General features: G+C 41.1%; 1 protein-coding gene across 1 annotated transcript; it reads right to left on the reverse strand.

Moving 5' to 3' along the window:
- Positions 1–8606: 8606 nt before the first annotated feature.
- Positions 8607–18061, reverse strand: nop14 (NOP14 nucleolar protein homolog (yeast)). Its single transcript, XM_072371876.1, has 19 exons — positions 17885–18061; positions 17368–17550; positions 15528–15662; positions 15121–15262; positions 14589–14740; positions 14212–14340; positions 13987–14109; positions 13764–13895; positions 13317–13671; positions 12990–13120; positions 12819–12904; positions 12581–12716; positions 11895–11996; positions 11434–11587; positions 11196–11355; positions 9704–9851; positions 9489–9607; positions 9209–9364; positions 8607–9113 (listed from the first exon to the last, which is right to left on the reverse strand). Exons 2-19 carry the CDS (start codon positions 17548–17550, stop codon positions 9017–9019), a joined length of 2640 nt encoding a protein of 879 aa, XP_072227977.1. The 5' UTR covers positions 17885–18061; the 3' UTR covers positions 8607–9016.
- Between the last annotated feature and the right edge of the window lie 1382 nt (positions 18062–19443).

Genomic DNA, 19443 nt, shown 5'->3' on the forward strand with positions numbered 1-19443 from the left:
AGGGCTGTTTCACAAAAGTAAAATTCAGAAAACCAGGATAAGAGAAGAAAGCATGGCTTGACCAAGTCTTGTCAGACCCAGGCCCGTGAATAAACCGTACAAATGTACTCCCATGGAAAAGTTACATGCTGCTTACTTTAGGTGAGGCAGTATTTGTGGAGGCTTATGAGGAATTGATGCCTATTATGTCAAATGAAAGTGAGGACAAAGCTTGGCAGACCGTAGAAGATTGAATGTAAAAGTAAACTAAAAAATGTTTTTTTTTTTTTTTATTTGGGAAAATTGATTAATAGATTAATTTAAAAAAATTAATTCCATTCATTAATGGTAAAATAGTAATAGTGTCCATGTATACATTTTGCTCGACTGTTTGACAGCTGTTTTTAAAAAAATAAGAATGAATACATTTAAAAAAGTAGCACAAAAATCTAAAATTTGTGGGATCGTCAAAGTATGAGGCTGTTCAGAGTGATGTTGGACCTTCTAACTCAGCGGTAGCGCATCCTAGCCCCTGAAAATCGCTACCGCTCGCACTGACTTCACACATGTTGATCAGCTCAACAGTTGCAGTGATACAGGCAAGGCTGGTTTGCATTTTTAGCATCAATATCAGCAGCAGTATTTCATTATAACTACATTAGCTGTCATTGTAATAGTCCCAATTGCTTAAACTATGACAATAATGATTCAAATGAAAGAATTAAATAGCAATTTGCGGGCCCAGTTGTGGCATTTTAATTCTAGATTATAAATAAAAAAAAAAACAAAGCACATAAGACTGAATGAAAACGTTGATTAAGTGTTTTTAGATTACTGCACAAAGGCATTTCTCATTGGAGTGACTGAGCAATGAAAGATGAAGAATAAATCTTCATGGTTACTTATGTATCACAGATTTGGTCAAACTGAATCAAGGATATGTTCAGCTGGGATAACTGTAAAAATCCCAGCTTAATCTGCTATAGGTTTTGTGAAACACCCCTTAGGTAGGAGGGACGATGGGTCCGGTTGAATAGTCAAAAAGTTACCTCCTATGCTATGTTTTTTTCCTATGCTCCTTTCTACGACCACGTTAGAAAACACCATGGGTTAAGTAAAGATTCTCGAGGACTAACTGTGCTGCAATGAGAATTTGACTACACTTGAGCACAGAAACTACATCTGTTCAATAAATTCAACAAAAATCACTTTAAATGTAATTTTTGAGATGATAGAATATTTATCAAGGTTGCCAATTTTAATAGAAAATAAGAATTTTAAGAGACATATTTTGGTGTTACAGGCTGCTCACTCTCGCCTTCCTGTCCCCATATTTATCCACATGAATCACAGTTGGTACGAGTGGGTGAAAATGATTGAGCTTTGCTGTGAAAGTTGCAGTCGCAAGGCATCGTGAAAAGGACTCATCTCCTTCTTTGACAAAAGATGGTCTGGTGTATCCTGTGCTCAAGGAGGCAAATCTTAAAGCAGGCATTGGAGCTCCTTTTCTTAGTATTTGGAGAATTCAAATCACTTTTGTCATGACTCACATACTTCTGGGTCATTTCATTCGGAATGGTTTCTAAGCAAAATGGACATTTCAACCGGTCCCTTCAGCTTTGTCTGTTCTGGGTTACTCTAGAAACATGACTTTGCCTGCTTAATGACAGAATGCATTTGAGGAAAATACGAATACAACGTACCAAATGATTAAAGTGACGGTTTCTAAAATGAACTGTATGCCAATTTTGAATTTCATGGCAGCTTTCCTGTCCAACTGTTCCTACAATTCACCATGTTGCATCACAGCTTCTCTGTAAGGTCTGGCGAACTGAGAGCAATTGTTATTTTAGGAGGAAATAGTTTCCATTCTTGCTTGACTTAGGACTACAGCTGTATACATTGTCCAGGATTAATTACGTCTTTACGGATGTGAAAGTTACTCATTTTGTATTCTTTTAAAAAATCTTTTTTTTTTTTTTTTTAAATTATTGTTCCAGTGTGTAAGCACTCATCCATGGAGTTTTCTTTTCCTTTTGTACGTCTGAAAGACCTTGCGAACTAAGACCAGCTTTATTCTCACAGTATTAGAGGTTATGCAACAAAGTGATAAACATGTTCCTGACCCTTTGCTGGCATCAAATTCAAAACCATTCAGTTTAACACAGTTAAATAAACAGAATCACTACATTACAGAATTATATATTCATTTGTTTATGGGTTTTTTTTGGCAAACTATCGGTTTCTCCTCTCCTAAGCTTCTACTTTTAAATGTCTGGATGAATAAGATGTTGAAATGGATTTAATACTTAAGGGAGGACCAAATTTGGCTGTAATTACCCTTCTCGTTCATAACACTGAGTAGCAGGAAATGAGCTGATATAAGCTGCTGTGATGTTCAACCTCCCGTTCTTAATTAGCGATGAAGCACAGGGGAATTCGGAGTGGCAGTTTCACAACAGCGTGCACTCACATGCAAACATTTCTTTAACTAGCTACAATTAGTGCAGATGTGACCCATAAAGAGGTAAGATGCTAGACAATTTTTCAGGAAAAAAAAAAAAACCAAACCTTTATCTCTTTGCTACCAATGTCGAATCAAATAATTTATCTATCAGAGTAACTATAGTTGTGTGTATGTATATATATTTTACTGTTTATTTAACTTTACGAGCAAAATTGGAAGAATAAAAAGACCGATGGATAAACCACAAGTGGACTGACTGATGGAAAGCTGTTAGAAACGCAGATTTTGATAAATGCTGTATATCCCAGCTTTCTTAATAAGCACTGACATGTACAGAGCAGCAGATTGCGCCTCGCTCTGGGGCACCTCATGGCCATTGAGAATCATTAATATTGTTTTATTTTTTTATTTATTGCCACGTTGCGAACATCTTTCAGTGACTCTCTGCTGACACAGAGACACCCACAGATGAGTAAATAGAGGCTGGTGAGATGCTTTCCTGATTAATAGTCTCATCTGGTTGTTTCACGAACTCCGCTGCTGGTGACTCATCGTGATTTAGGGAGGTCAGAAAGGAAGGACAGGGATGTAACTATGTGAGACGAACAGACCGGTGTAGGTGAATGAATGGCGAGGGTAGAATAGGAGAATGTCCTATTTCTCAGATTTGTAATAAGACACTGCTGTATTTTGTATCCCTAGTGAGCATGCTTGAGAGGTTATGTTTTTTTTTTTTATTTTAGAAACGATACATATCATTGTTTGTGAGGTGCTGTTTTTGCTTTGGAAGATTGCGATTTGCACAATTTCATTTCAGATGTGCCCTTTTAAACTGAATAAATCCTAAACTTTTGGCGAAGGACTAACATGATTACAGAAAGCAGAGGTCACTGGCATGGTCCATATGTTTTTACAGACACACACACACACACACACACACACACACACAGATCTGTCTGGCTCTGCCAGGTGCACAGATGGAGACTTGATGGGTGGAGTAAAGTGCATCAGGAGGAGAAGGTGCAATAACTGGCCTAAGGTTATGTCATCTGTCTGAGCGCCTCACATGCAAGCACACGTCAATATGCTGGGACCACTCCTCATTAAGGAAGGTCAGCTCAATGGCACAATGTAATCAAGGCGAGACAAAGATGTCATTTCCATTTTTCATTAGCGCTTCATGCCTTTTTTAGCAGCCCCCACACTCCGTGACCGATCAGAACGACTGATCAAGTGTCTTTCAGGAATGCATTCAGGAACAAAGTGGTGAATTCTGTGTTTTTGATTCGAATAATTTTTCTCTAGGAATCGTCAAATGTTCTTCCTGCTTGCTTTTGAAAAGGTTGGATCGCACACATGCCATGCAAATGGGATCTTCCGGGAGAAAAAAGACGGTTCTCTCTCATGAGAAAACAAATGGTGTTTCAACCCTTTTTTTTTTTTTTTTAAATCTTAATATCCTTTTTAGCTTCCAACAGATGTGATGTAAGACTTGTAAGGACTGGTGGGTTTTGCCACCTGAATGTGGGAAAAGTTATTTTTGAGCTTTGCTGTTATTATTTCTGTAAGAATAATATTTGTGTTGGCTCTCGTTTTTTGAGATCGATGTAGTTTTTGGGTGTCGTATATTCTTATTTTGATTCAAATATCATTACCTGCCTTAAATGTTCCAGTAGATGTGGGAAGGTTGACGGCAAACTACAGCCTGCAGTTGTCAGTTTAATCACATTATCAGGTTTTCTGTCACAAATTTACAGAACTGGCATAAAGACAATGTGCCCTAATACAAAACATCTCAGAATTCCTGATATGATGATCCCCCTCACAAGTATTATAATCCCATAGCAAATGTGTGCAAGAACTATTAAGGGTGATGGATATAATGTGAGTAAATGTTAAAACGAATGTGTCTTCATCTTTTTCCAGGGTGACGACGCCTCTGTAGAACCGAATGCTGCAGAGTCACCAGTTGATACTGACCCTGCTGAGGCTACAGAGGTGAGAACAAACACACACCACCTACTGTTGTTGCTCAAACTACCCTCCAACTAAAGGTCAAGCACATTTTTTATTCATTTATTTTCAAACGGCCACAGTTGGTGACCTCAAAGCATATCTAACTGGATAAATGCACACGTAATCAGCTGGAATATAAAAATGAAGAGGGGGGGGGGGGGGGTAGAAGCAATATCTTTAATTGCTTTTTTTTAATATCCGATGGAAATTGGTTGCAGCTTATGAAATTACTTCCTTGTATTTGTTTAAAATAATCCTCCAAACAAAGTGGAGGGGAAAAAATGTCTGACTTTGAGCCCTGCATGACAGCAGCCAGAGTTCATGAATAAGTGATGGTCATGGCTGGAGTAAAGTTACATCAACTAGGCTGTCTGTGACGTATTATGCTGCGAGGTGAACGCATCACCGGAAGTCGCCTGCATACGAGACGATAGCTTCGTGGCAAAAAATCTTGTCGTTTTCGTCCTCAGGAGGACGCCGCCGAGTGAATGGTTCGAGAGCTTCGAACTCAAAGATCAACGACCGAAACATTCCATGTCGCTCTGCCAAGTCCCGTCGTGCCTCGTTTTTGGTCCATCATGGAGTACGTGCTCGTCATCTGTGTGTCGGTGTGTCTGTCCTTGTAGTGTAGCTGTGTAAATGTTGTAGGCTGAGAGGTGTCGTGTGAGCGTGTTTATGGGTCTGTATGCTTCCCGTCCCGTACAGGCACCCCTGTATGTCTGTGACCAGCTGTCATTTCCAGTGATTCCCTCCCACTGAGAAGGCCACCTGATCACGCTGTGTCGTCTGTGCGGTTCTATCAATAACTCAAACATGGAGATGTACCACAATCTAGGAACACCTAAGTGTCTATATAAATAAATAATTCAATCGACCTATTTGAAATACAAACGTTATATTCTCTATTTTTGTCTGTAAACTGTAAAGTTGTTTGGGGTTTTTTTTGTGATGGACTATCGAGTGCTGAGCTATTTGTGCATTCATATTGTATTTTTTAGCATGTAAACTACTATTCAGCCCAATCGCTGTGTCATCAATTTATTTGGACTTGAATGTTGAATAAAATATGTATTGTGTTCAAAAATTCATCTGAAAAGAGACTCCTTTGATCTGACATGTACAACAAAAGTGTGGTGATCTGTTGGTTTTGGCAATCTCTTAAACAGAGGCAGTGCTACTACAGAGAAGATGTTTCAGGTCAAATAAAACGAATTAAAAGAAGACTTGAGTCATATTGTTGCCTTACACTTACACAGGAGATTTTGTTTCATTTGAACTTTAAGAACTTCGCCATTTTGGATAACAGGTGACTGTTATGACATCATGAAAAGACATGAGGTCTTTCAGGTTAGGGTTTGCTAAAACTTATTCATGTTAAAAATTATTTTATTGAATTAAACTAGTATGAAAATGCATAGCAGCGTTTTTAGACAAGTATACAGTAAATATAGGTTTATGGGATGGAAGGCAAATGATATGGATGGTTGAAGTGTAAACTGAACTAAAACGAGTACTAAAAGAACAGAGCTCTTTCTCGTGATTAAGGTTTGTTTGATAAGAGCGACATGTGAACTCGTCAGATCAGTGAAGCACCACAAGTGTGACTTGTCAGTGAGATCATCCAGTGTTGAAAGTTACTCGTTGCTTTCAGCTTAGTTTGGGTTTCGGTCAGGAACTGATTGCTTTGAGCTTGGCAAGATGGAGATGTGAGCTCATGAATCTCTCAAGAATCCAGCCATGTTGCGAAGTAAACAACCACTATGGGGAGCAATGAGCCGTCAGGGGCATTATTCAGAATCAGCTTGCATACGCACATGAAAATCTTTCAAATAAACGAGTAAAAAGCTCTTATACATACTTACACACACATTAAATTGCTTTGACATATAAATGTTAAATATTTTCAGATGATTTCACAAACCATTTCAGTTCTTTATTCTTATTTATTTTCCAAACCGATTATATATTAACGCCGAACCGACCGGAGGGAACAAAAAAAAAGCGAGAGAGCAAAGAAAAGGGAAAAGAGACAAAGATACAAAAGAAAACACCAACAGCAACAATAAATAGAAGAAAAACAAGACAAAAGCAGCTGCTACATCTGTACAGAAACCAAACACCAAACAGGGAGGGAAACCAGTTGGAGAATCAGCAGGCGCACCAACAGGAAGACAAACGGCACAGCAACGCTTTGCCCTTCTGTTGTTGCTTGTTGGGCTTTAGTTTGCCATCAAAAGCCGTCAGCTATTTTTACTTCCTTTTTTTTTTCTTCTTAACATTTCATCAATTGACAGCCCTACTTCTGTTTATGTTTCTCCTCTCAGGGACACCTTATTAAAAATGTATTTGATTTAATAGAACTGGTATTCTGTCTATTGATTCATTGGAGTCAGACCGAATGCAATGTTGATATAAAATCATGCGTTTCTTATGCAGGGGTAGAAGGGATTCATTTTCTCATACAGTACATATAGAAATAAACTGGAAACGTTTTACATTTCCTGTTTATGGAAATGGATGATACTCAAAATGTATGATTAACCCAATTTGTGTGAACAGCATGTGTCGGACGTAAGCTATGACACACTGGATGTGCACAAAAACTAAATGATCATCCCTCAGTGGAATAAAATAAACCCACTATTCAAGACAGTGGACACATCTTGCACACGTCTTCACACTCATTATTTTCTCATGACTACGCAGGACAAAAACAGTCAGTCAATCCCCCCGTCAACAGCAGCATCAATGTATGTGCAACACTGTTTGTGTGTGTAGGTGTGAAAGCAAGCATGTGTCACACGGCTGTGAAACAATCATCTGGTGGATAACAGCGGCAGGGAAGTCAGGATTTGACATGTTCCGTCATTTTTGGTACATTTCCCACCCCAGACTGAGATGTTTAAAGCATTTAAAAGGCTTATCAATCCAGCCTGTGGCCACAGAACCAACAAGCAGCTTAAACTATAGCATACTGGCCTTGAATATGTGCCGTAACCAGCACTTGAGCTGCAGGCTGTGCCGTGTATGAAGAAAGAGGCGACAGACGTGCTCTTAAGATGTTCCGTCCTTGAAATCGACTCTCTCAGCATTCTGTGTCTCTGAGAGACAGCTCTGCTCATGTGATGCTGAGACCACCAAATCCTTTAGTCCCCGAGCATATCACAGCTTTTACTATGGTACAAAATATCCTTCTACATCTGAACCATCGTGTCAATGAAAACGAGAGGAAGAACTGACACAATACAGACCCGTCTGCATGAAAAAATTAAACCTCAAAGTGAAATGCATCCCTTTAGCGGTCAGAAAAAACCTGAACATTTGTGTTCATCTGCATAATAAAATGATGAATCGTTTGTGCCCATTTCATGATTTACCATGAGACCGGGCTGACTCAAAGCCTTAGTTTACATGCATGTCAGCTGCCATGCAGTGGAACATGCAGATGGGTGCTGTGCCAACAACATGTTGTCAGATAAGTCACCCTTTTCCACAGCTGCACATCCAAATCGAGGCAGTTGCTGCCTGTAATGCCCAGGAGAACATTTGGCACAACAGTCATAGAAAACACCATAAAACTCAGTTTTACTCTCATTATGAGTATTTTTCTACAACCAGCCAAAACTAAACACTGAATTGTTCTGATTCAGGTGGCTAAGCGTCACTCTGGGTCACAGAGCCCTTAAAAGCCACCGTTAAAGTGAAACAAATGAAACTTTGGGATCACTGCTGTGCAACAACCCATCAACAGTATTATGTGAACGGCTGATCTGCAAACCAACCAAACTGGAACCAGCTCCTCTCGCCAGACCAGTTAAACCACACACGTAACGCCTCTACACGAAACCTGGAAAACTGTTTTTTGAACATGCCTCAAACCATGCCTTTTGAACAAGTTTTGAGACTCATTTATAAAATTTAAAAAATAAAAACTCATGGTTTTTCATAAACTGGCACAAGTCTACATTTTAATTGGTTTTCTAGGTTTGAGAAGTGTTTGACGGCTTTTTGGTCGGTCTTCTCATGGAATTTCTTAACATCAAAAGACATTGCAATGCCTGATTAATCAATGAGGAAGAAGGTGGTCACTGCTATTAGTTCCTTATCCTCTCTATTGATGGTGAAGTTTGCTCGTTAACACTCATTTTGACTGTGTTGTCCAGTTCTTCTTTACCCAAAGGGTCTGAATGTAAATGTTATTCACCACGGTTGGACTGAAAGTTTTTGCACTGTTGACAGAACACGTCACACCATAAAGACAAAACTATTTATTCTTCCTGAATTTGAGCACAATATCATGATGACTGGGCAAAATATGCTCTCTGCTTTCAACACAGACATTTCAAATAACAGTATCTAACTAAGCGCCCACATCAGAATATTAGACAGCTTGATGTGCAATTAGGAAGATCAATGAGAACAATAGAAAAATAAGATAAATGGCCAATTCCACAAATGTTGCCTTGTTGCAGGTTATTAACAGCTCAGGTGGAGAAGTCCATATGATAAGCAACAGATGATGGAGAGAATTGGCGGAGACAAAAATCCTTGATTTTACTTCCTCTTCCTCCTCTTCAGGGCTTTCCACTCTCCCTCTTGGGTGGCCAAGCTGCCAAAGAGCTCTCTCACCTTCCTCTTTCTGTCTGCGTCCCTGAAACACACAGCGTACAGTCATTAAAAGCTGTTCCTAAGAGAAGCAGGGGCACTTTGGTTCACTTCGATTTGGACACTGGACTTTATTCGCACCTCTTCATGACCTCGCTGAGCTTCTCTGTGGCCAGGAAGCGGGAGTCCTTCCTGATCTCCCTCAGAGCTCCCTTAAACTCTTTCTTGTACTTGTGCTTCAGTCGCTCCTTCTCCCGCTCCTCTCTCGTACTGCCACGCTTCTTTCCGTAGTCCAAGCTGGCAAAAAAATCAAAATGGAAATGAGACATTAAAGCAGCTATTCTCACGTGTTCACAGCCAGCTTCTTGATTAAATTCAAAATGGCCAAGTCTGGATGAGAAATTCCTATTCCGGCACTTACACCTCGACAATCTTGGGTGTGAGCATCTTCAAAGGAATAGGTTTCTTCTTCTCAAAAACTAGCCGACTGCAGGTCACAGGAGCACTGCTGATGGCTTTTAAGATCCTACAGTGAAACTCCTGCAACAAAAGACAAAACACTGTAATTACCACAGAAGACCCAGCGAGAAAAAGAGAGACACGTGCCTGCATGTGTCACAGTGACCTGGCACTAACCTGCAGAGGTTCTGGTAACGTTTGGGCGGAAAGATGCTTGGAAAGAACCGTTCCGATTGGCTGGAAGATGTGTGTAAAGGAAGTCAAGTCTTTGTAGAGCAGGCAGCATCTCTCCAGCAGGTCGAGGCAAGTGGACAAACACGTCAACCTGCGGCAGGACACGCGATGCCATTTTCAGTTTTCAAAATTCCAAACTTGTAATAATATCATTTCCCTTTTGGGATAAATAAGTGTTTTTTTTCATTTCATAATTAAAATAACTTCCCCTGAGCCACCTCTGACACTCGTCCTCTCCCCACATGTGTAACCGTCTGTCTACAGGAGGATAAACTGGAAGAAGTAGGAGGGACTGCTGCGGTAGGTGTTTAAAATAAAAAACTATGCATTTCTTTGGAAATCAACCTTAGATAATCACAGTAATGGATCTTTTTTTGCCTAGGATACAATGTGTAGGCGCAGGGATGTAGAATATAAGCCTACAATTGTATCAAGTGTATTTAGGGACCGTTTTATACAATCACTTTTAATGATGGCTAAATATACAAAACAATACAAGAGTTTGTATTGTTCATCTTTACGCATTTAGACACACCGGCCTTCATGCAGACCGTCGCCATCCCAGGGCCCGCTTTGCCCCCCCTCGCAGTTATTAGCACAGCCTCTACATTTTGCTCACACAGCTACTTGTGAACACGTGTCACTGAGTGGCCCAAAAGAATGCAGAAATTAGAAAATGACTGCGAGGACGAGGCTGGTCCAAATCAGACTGCGGGGAAACAAACTGCAGATGATTTACCAGAAATGGAGCTTGGCTCTCCGCAAGAGAGCGTATGTACGAGTTGTTAGGAAATAAAAACACAGAAAAACACAAACTGCTCGAGAAGGTTATGACTAATAATTTCGGTTGAGCACAAATAAAAATGTATGTTCTCACAAACTGTCCACGATCGTGCTCCACTGAAGCCCGTTTGCAAGCTTTGCTTTGTGCCCACACACCAGCTGCTGTGTGAAACCATGCTGGTGACTCAGACTCACACAAATGGATGCTCTGTACTGTAGAGTGTGTACAGGTAAACACATTACGATGGCCTAGCTCAAGTTTTTACATCCAAACAGCATCATAATGAATATTCTCAACTAGATTTGTTGTTTTCCCCCCTTTTTCTGAACATGAAGCGTGACATGTCATGTGTGCGAGAAATGACTTTCCTCCCTCTTTGTCTCCCTCTCTGCCTTCCAACTCTGCCTGCTAACCATTTAATTTCATTTATCACGCGGTATTGTTAAATCCTCAATTCTTTACTGCCTCTCAGGGTGCTCCTCGAGGGGTTTATGCTCCCATCTTTAAAACATTTGCCTGACGCCGTCAACATTTCCAAGATCTCCCAAGTATGCCCTAATTTTCCTGCAGTTTTATGTCGCCATGCCAACACAGGAGAACATTGCTTTAGAACTGTTTTACAAAGTAAAACAACATGAGCACCCCTCCTACCTGTGGTGATCTCTGTCCAGGTCACTGCTGAGCTGCAGGTGTTGAGTATCAGACAGCGGAATGTTCTTCTTGCTCCAGCTCTTGCAGGACTCTGATGCTGACAACACCAGCAGATCGCTGTACTTTCCTGATGGTCGGAAGGGTGGCACCACTGTGTAACCTGCAACACATTGTTAAACTACGTCAGTTCTCACTCACACCTTACAAACACGCAATGACAGACTGGTGGGAAAGGTACCATAAGAAGCCTTCTCCTGCACGGCCAGATGTAGCGTTCCACTCAGGAAGTTGATGAGTTCAGGCAGGAAGCGTTTGGAAAACGAGACGTACTCCACTGCCAGGCTGCAAAGCACTAAACCCGATGTCAGGTCCTGTAACGACCTTACTGGACACTAAAAAAAAAGACAAACACACACAGATGTGCACACAGTAAACACTACAGCATTCATAGTAGAAGCTCAACCGCAAAACCTTTCCTCTATTTACTGCCACAGTGTGTTCTAGAAGAGGTCCTGAGAGAAAACAGCAGAACAACTTTCCACCACAGTAACAACGTAACACACACATTATTTTTCCTCTTGATTGATTTTTTTCTTTTGCTTCTTTCGGAGAAAAAAAAGAAGAAATCTGTGGAATGCATTACGAAGGTCTAAACAGCTCCAACCACTTGAAAACAAACATTTTGAGGGTTGTGTTTACCTTGGTGAGAGCCTGGCTGATGTAAAGAAGCGCTGGAGTTGTGACCGGGTGTCTGAAGTCTGAAGTAGGAAATAGCAGTGCAGTCACCTTCAGGTAAATCACCTTAAAACACAAAGACAAAAATACGGATGGATGCATGCACTGGAGATTAGAAAACCCAATTTTATGCAGGTTTGCCTAATTCAGTTTAATTGAACTTATTTCAGACTAATTAAAGAGCTTCTACACAGTATCTTCCAGACCGGATGTCAAACACAAATAAAAGAAGAGAAAAGCTGACGAAAAGCCTGTTCCCAAGTTGTTGTAAACTTCACTTTACAACCTGGTGAACGTTGAAAATGTTGATTTCACTGAAAAAGCCCTTCAGCATTTGAGTGGTTTAATATGTTTTATTAACTGTAAACATACTTTTATTCTGACCCATTCAGACCCAAAATGCCATTAGGGGCAGGAATTGTTAAGCATGGTTGTTTTTAGAACAACATCTGCCACTAAAACCTTTATTTCTCAGCCTTTAACTGTTTAAATAATGACCTGAGAAGTGTCCGTGTGACTTGAAAATGAGCCAAGTGAGACGCTTACATCATAGAACATGTAAGTGTGTGTGTGTGTGTGTGTGTGTGTGTGTGTTCAATTCAAACATTACATGTGCCTTTTAAGACATTTTCTCAGCAAAGAATGCGTACCATGTCTAGGGTGGGGAAAGCAGCATGACCTTTGACCTCAAGCACCTCCTCCATGCTGTGAGCAGCATCTCTGAGGATGCTCTGCACGGCCTGGCAGCCTGCTTCAGGAAACATCTGGCACAGAGCGTACAACTCTCTGCAGAAAGACGTTTTTTAAGAAGAAAAAATAAAAGAAAGTCAACAAATATGTTCATTTTTGATCACCAATTATCCGAATCCAGATACTTTTCAAACTCACGGGATGAGCTTATCTATGGTGGTAAGTTCAGGTGGACTCCTGGTGGCCAGTTCTCCAATGTACTCCAAGAGAAAGCAAAAGAGTTTCTGAGACAAACAGAGGAAACGTTAACACTTCGTGACACTGGCAACAAAGACATGCGCGCACTGTTCAATCCGCTCCATGCTGCACCTGCAGTTTGAGCTTGTTGCCGACAGCCAGACCGGGGTGGTTGCACTTCTGGGTTCTGGCCACAATGAGGCGCTGGTTGTCAGGGGTGTGACCACGGAGCAAACCTTTCAGGTCACTGTAGCTTTCAGGGGCTAAGGAAGGAAGAATAAAAGAAAAAGTGGTCACACAGTGGTTATTAAGGGCTCTGTTACAGGAGAACATTGATTCATACTCATACTCTAACCAGATCATTTACATATTTAGCATGCCTTCATATAATCAGAAATTTCAGAGGCAATCAAAATTAATTTGATGAAAAAAGATAACTTCTTTAATAACTGAAGTTACCAGCAAATGTATATGGAAGTTCTGCTTTGGCTGCCTCCTGCTGGGCCTTCATTTCCTCTTTAGTAAGACTCTTCTTTGGTTTGGCACCGGTATCTTCATCCTCCTGTTTCGGCTCCTCATTCTCGCTTTCTTGCTCAGAGTCTAAATCCGAGTGGCCGTCTTCTTCTTCTTCACCGCTCCCCTCCTCTTCCCCCTCCTCCTCCTCTTCTTCATCATCATTATCATCATCAGTATCCTCATCATCATTTTCATTTTCCTCCTCTGCATCAGACTCCTGTTCTTCACTGCTCTCTCCTTCTTCTCCATCTTCATCCTTGTCTTCTTCTGACTCCTCCCCAATGTTCCACTTCCCATCCTTTACATGAGAATAAGACACTCAAAATCAAGAGTACGATACATTTGGAGAAGCCTCTCAAAGAAAATACATTCCTCTGTGTCATCTCATACCTGATAAGCTAGGGTCTTCTTGTCATTCTTATCAAGGATGAAGCCATCATTGAGGTCATCAGCGGACATGTGGCTCTGACTCTGCGCACCTTCCCTGCCTTCATCTCCTAACATTCTCCTCAGGCGGTCGGCCTGAAGATAATACAGAGTAAATTACATCCATTAAATGGACCATAAAGACTTTTTTTAGTCTAAATTCAACCAGATTCTGTTAAATAACCACCTCCAGTTTCTGCAGCTTCTCCTTCTCTTCCCTGGCCAGCTCCTCCGGGGTCTTCATCTTCTCTGAGGGCTGAGCCTTCATGTCGAAGCCGAGCTCGCGGACCATCATGTCATATTCTTCCAGCTGGATTGCGCAATCAAGTAGCAGAGATCAAAGAAATATCAGACTCTGTCAGAGAGCTGAGCGGAACAGCAGGACTTTGGAGAGTGACTGTCGCATCCCTACTTTGGGTTTCTCCTCCGGCTTGTCGGCTTTGGGCGTTTTCTTCACCATCAGAGTCTGAATGCTCTTCCACTCCTGATCCAGCTTCTCCGTCAGCACCTGTGCCTCCTCCTTCTGTACCTGTCGTTCCCTCTGAGAACAAACAAAAACACCGGCCATCTGAACATCGTCTACTCTGGGGACAAAACAAATAAATAAACAAAATCGATGCAATCATTGCTGCAAAAACAGCCCAAATTACTCAGTCAAATTCTAAAATGCCGGCAGTTCGGTAAACTCCTAATCAACCTCCAAAAAGAACAACGTGACAAAAGAGTTAGCATGGCACCACATCCAGATAAATAGGGGCTTTTATCGACATGACTGCGCTGCTTGGTCACCTTCTCCTGCTTGGACTTCTGGATGAGCTCTTCAATGAGCTCCTGTCTGGTCCTGGCCCTCTGGCTTCCATCCTCCTCCTCCTGCTGCTCCCCTGATGTCTTCCTCTTGAGGAGGCCTCCTCCTCCTCCAAAGTGGGATGCAGTCAGCTCAGCTAGGTGAAAAAGAAAAGAAAATAACATTACTAAAACATGCCAACTCTGACATATAGCAGTTTGAACAAAAAAAAACCTTCAGGAAAATCCCATTTCTTACAAGGAGTTGCTAAATGAATGAGTTACTTTAGGAGACACTCATTCAACTCTGTTCATATAATCCCAAGTGTATTCATCTAAGTACATTAAATGTCTCAAACTATGAGAAGCTTAGCTAAAGGAGCACACAAGAAAAAAAAAAAGCCACATCATGTTTCTTTGACTACATATAATGACACATCCAATCATTTTAAGAAAAAAAGAAAACGGTACTGGATGAAAAAAAGGAGGATTTATGCTCAGTGTGCAGCATTTCTTTTCATTCACTGAGATAACTGACCTGATAAGAGCCCTTTCTCTTCCGATTCATCATCGCTAATCACAGCGTCATTGAATTTCTCCATTTCAGCCAGCGATTGCCCGTAATGAGTCAGCTCTTCCTCCTCATTCAGGTTGTACAGATCCTTCTTTTCATGGACGCGCTGAAAATCGAAGCCAAGCAGTAGCAGTTGAGGGTTTAGTAGCTTAATAGTTTCGTAGAATGAAGTCTAGTCACATACAGGACATACAGATAGATGATATAGTTGCTTTTATGTCATTATCATGTCTCTCTTCTGTAGTTCAGAGGAAAGACGAGCTGCTGCCCAAGCTTCAAAAATCCAAAATTAACTGAATGAAATGAACAAAGTAGGATGTAATACATCCACAACAGCTTCTGTGTTCTTTTCAGATGATCCCATCACTGACCTGTCTCTCTACGGTGAACCTCTGTAGGATTTTGTCCTCCGGCGCCATCTTGGCGTCATATTCTCCGAGGCGTCTGTCGATTAATTTGTTGGACTTGTTCTTCTGTTTGTATTCCTTCAGGAGGGTTTCCTTTCTCTGCAAATAGAAACAATAAAATCAACAATCGTTACGATTTATTTCTACTAGTTTTTAGATAACGGTTCCTTCTGTTCTGTCACCTCAGCAGAAAATCTCTCTCAGCATGATACTGCCAGCGCCGGGCTTCTCAGCACAGATTGTGTTAAACTGATGGTGTCTGCCAGATTTAGCACAACTAACATAGACAATTTGACCCTTTATTCAATTTTTGGATTTGATCAGGCCACAGAACATGCCTTCATCGTCTTTATTGTCCTGTATTTAATGACATTTTTCACTTTTATGGCGACATGAATCTGGCCACATGCTGGAGGTTCTACTGTTGACTGAAAGTATCAGAAACAAACTGTCCATTTTTCATCCGCGTAGAGCAAACTGAAACAAAGAGAGACCAAAGACAACTATCGTTTTGTAGTCTCACTACGACTGATTGTTCTTACTTAGTGTGGAGGAACATTTTACGCATCCTGCTTGACAAGAAATGGCTGTCACCGAATGGTACTTTAGTGCAAAGAAATTGCTCCTCTTGCATATGTGGAGTGAATAAGATTAGTTAGAAGAGTCCAAACTACAGCAACTATATCTAGATGAGAGATATGTCAGTTGTGATGTTTCCTCGCTACTAAATATTTCACAGTCAGCTGTCAGTGGTATTATAACAAAGTGGAAGTGATTGGAAACGACAGCAACTCAGCCACAAAGTGGGAGGCCACGTAAAATGACAGAGCGGGGTCAGCGGATGCTGAGGCGCAGAGGTCGCCAACTTTCTGCAGACTCAATCGCTACAGACCTCAAAACTTCATGTGGCCTTCAGATTAGCTCAAGAACAGTGCGCAGAGAGCTTCATGGAATGGGTTTCCATGGCTGAGCAGCTGCATCCAAGCCTTTTATCACCAAGTGCAATGCAAAGCGTCAGATGCAGTGGTGTAAAGCACGTCGCCACTGGACTCTGGAGCAGTGGAGACGCGTTATCTGGAGTCACGAATCACGCTCCATCTGGCAATCTGATGGACAACTCTGGGTTTGGCGGTTGCCAGGAGAACGGTACTTATCTGACAGCATTGTGCCAAGTGTAAAGTTTAGTGGAGGGGGGGGGTTATGGTGTGGTGTTGTTTTTCAGGAGCTAGGCTTGGCCCCTTAGTTCCAGTGAAAGGAACTCTGAATGCGTCAGCATACCAAGAGATTTTGGACAATTTCATGCTCCCAGCTTTGTGGAAACAGTTTGAGGATGTTCCCTTCCTGTTCCAACATGACTGCGCACCAGTGCACTAAGCAAGGTCCATAAAGACATGTTTGAGCCAGTTTGGTGTGGAAGAACTTGACTGGCCTGCACAGAGCCCTGAACTCAACCCGATAGAACAGGAATTAGAGCGGAGACTGCTAGCCAGGCCTTCTCATCCAACATCAGTGTCTGACCTCACAAATGCACTCCTGGAAGAATGGTCAAAAATTCCCATAAACACACTCCTAAACCCTGTGGAAAGCTTTCCCAGAAGAGTTGAAGCTGATATAGCTGCAAAGGGTGGGCCGACGTGATATTAAACCCTATGGATTAAGAATGGGCTGTCACTTAAGTTCATATGTGCTTAAAGGCAGATGAGTGAATACTTTGGCAACATAATGTATCGCAGCTGTCAGATCAAATCAAAACTTCGCTGAGTCCTTATTGCGGTGGGTGTATTGCAGTGTCTCGTCTATTTACCTTATTGATGGCTTTGGACCGAGATACTCCTGGCAGACCCACATCGTGTTTGGTTTTTCTCCCCAGAACATCAAACTTCTTTCGGTTGATTTTCACCTCAAAAGGGTTATTTTTAATCTCAGTGGTCGTCTTGGTTTTGCGGACTTTGTCAGCAAGGCTCTTCTTCTTCTGTGGTTTCCCCATCTACAACAGAGAAGAGGAAGATGACAAATCCCTGCCCCTACGTCCACTCAAGTGGGATTCGAAAGCGTACATCAATATTGGAGAAAATGAGCAGGTGATAGTCTTTCATGGGGTCTAAGGGATGCTCTGGTTAACATTAGCTAAAGGTTAGCTTATTTTCACTTAACTTTTAAGGAAACACAGAGAATCAATAGTACTTATTACGTAAAAATATTTTTAAAATGGAATAACAATGTTGATGATCTGACAAAAGGAGTAACAGTCACTTGTCTACATGATAACAACCGGCAACAGCTCGCAAACAAACAATTATCAGACAGAGACGATGTTTTACCTTTTAGTCGTGTTGAGGGCCGAACTCTTAAATCCAGGCGGAACAAAAGAGGAGTCAATTGCGCTCTGCCAACACCCAATTTAACACATAATTGTTTATTTTTCTTCAACCCACGTTGCTTTATTGAGTTTCCACGTTCCAGCGTGCACAGCTTTAGGTCAGGGTTCAAAACAGTGAGGCGGAGAGCTACTTCCTGCAAGACCTTTCCCAACAGCGCCCCCAGCGTCAGAGATGGGAAGTTCTTTCTTGTCGGGGGGACAAAGAGTTTACTCGGTTTGAAGTCTTCCACTGAGATGAGCTTAAAACTCTGCTGTGACTGCAGAGAATGCTCCCTAAATAATAGTTTTCCATCTTTTTTTTCTTCTTAAAATCAAAGTGACATTGTCATGTTATTTACTTAAAAAGTACAATTACAACAAGAGTTGACCGAAGGTGCTGCACAACTATAACAGCAAACAGAGCAGAATAAGCTATGGTAGTGTCCATTAATACAACAGCAGAGGCATGTGCAGAGAGAGAGAGAGATAAAACGTAAATAGAAACAAACCTTGTAATACAATAAGTTCTTAAAATATATAAATGGCAAAAATATATATACTGCAAGAATGAGGTAGCTAAAAGCAACAAGTCTTTATTTGTGTCTTATAAGTGTAAATAGTGAGGGCACTGGGGGCATAACTGAAGACACCATCTACCCTTAAAAAAAACCACTTTGATTGAAGAAAAGCTAAAAGCAGTTGTTCAGAGGATCTAAGAGGTCTGGCATTAGAGTCAGGGCAGAGAAGTTCAGAGACTTTGCTGTCAAACCAATCAAGGCTCTAAAAACTAAGTTTTTTTTTTCTTTTTACGTTTTTAATAAATCCTGCTTTTGATGGAGAGCCAGTAGAGTGATACTTATATAGTTAAAAAGATGTTTTCTTTTCTTTTTGCTGGTACCTGTTGAGAGTCTAGCAGCAGATAACAAAAAAAAAAAAAAAAAAAAAAAAAAGTTTATACGCGTTTCAAATCACAATTAAAATGACACCCAAATTCCTGGCATGGGCCTGGGAATTGAAATAAAACAGCTATAAGGATTTTGCTAATCTCACCGCATCAGTATTATTGCCTTTAAGTTGTTTGCCGTCCAGCGTTTCACCTCCCGAGGGATGGTAGTTTCGAGTGGCTATGAGAAGTCAGGAACCTCCAGATTCATGGTCGGGTCGATTTAAGTAGCAGTGTAATAGGATGCTGTGCTTAAGTAAGATGTAATTCAAAGTAAGAACATACAATGTGAATAAAGTTAGTTCTCAAAATTGATCCCATCATTAGGCATCTCCATGATGGCTTCCTTCCAGCTTTACTTCACAACATTTCTGGTGATTTCCTTAGATCCACTCTCCCGAAGAGACAAAGACTTTGGATAACAACGGACCATTTATCAAGTGGAATTTCTCTGAAGAACTAGATGACGGTTTCCAGAGAGAGTGTCATTTTTACTCAATGCTTGATCCGAAATATAAAGTCTGAAAATTAATGATGACTTATTATCTTCATCACACAATAAACCATTTTCCCCAACC

The sequence above is a fragment of the Leuresthes tenuis genome, unplaced genomic scaffold (assembly GCF_036924035.1).
Source record: "Leuresthes tenuis unplaced genomic scaffold, fLeuTen1.0.hap1 SCAF_19, whole genome shotgun sequence".
Classification (NCBI taxonomy): Eukaryota; Metazoa; Chordata; class Actinopteri; order Atheriniformes; family Atherinopsidae; genus Leuresthes; species Leuresthes tenuis.

Coding starts and splice junctions, on each gene's coding strand:
- nop14 (XM_072371876.1), bottom strand. CDS start 17,550: ATGGGGAAACCACAGAAGAAGAAGAGCCTTGCTGACAAAGTCCGCAAA. Junction 11,356..11,433: donor GCAGGAGAAGGCTTCTTATG/GTACCTTTCCCA, acceptor AATGTGTTGCAG/GTTACACAGTGGTGCCACCC. Junction 9,114..9,208: donor CTCAGCGAGGTCATGAAGAG/GTGCGAATAAAG, acceptor TGTGTGTTTCAG/GGACGCAGACAGAAAGAGGA.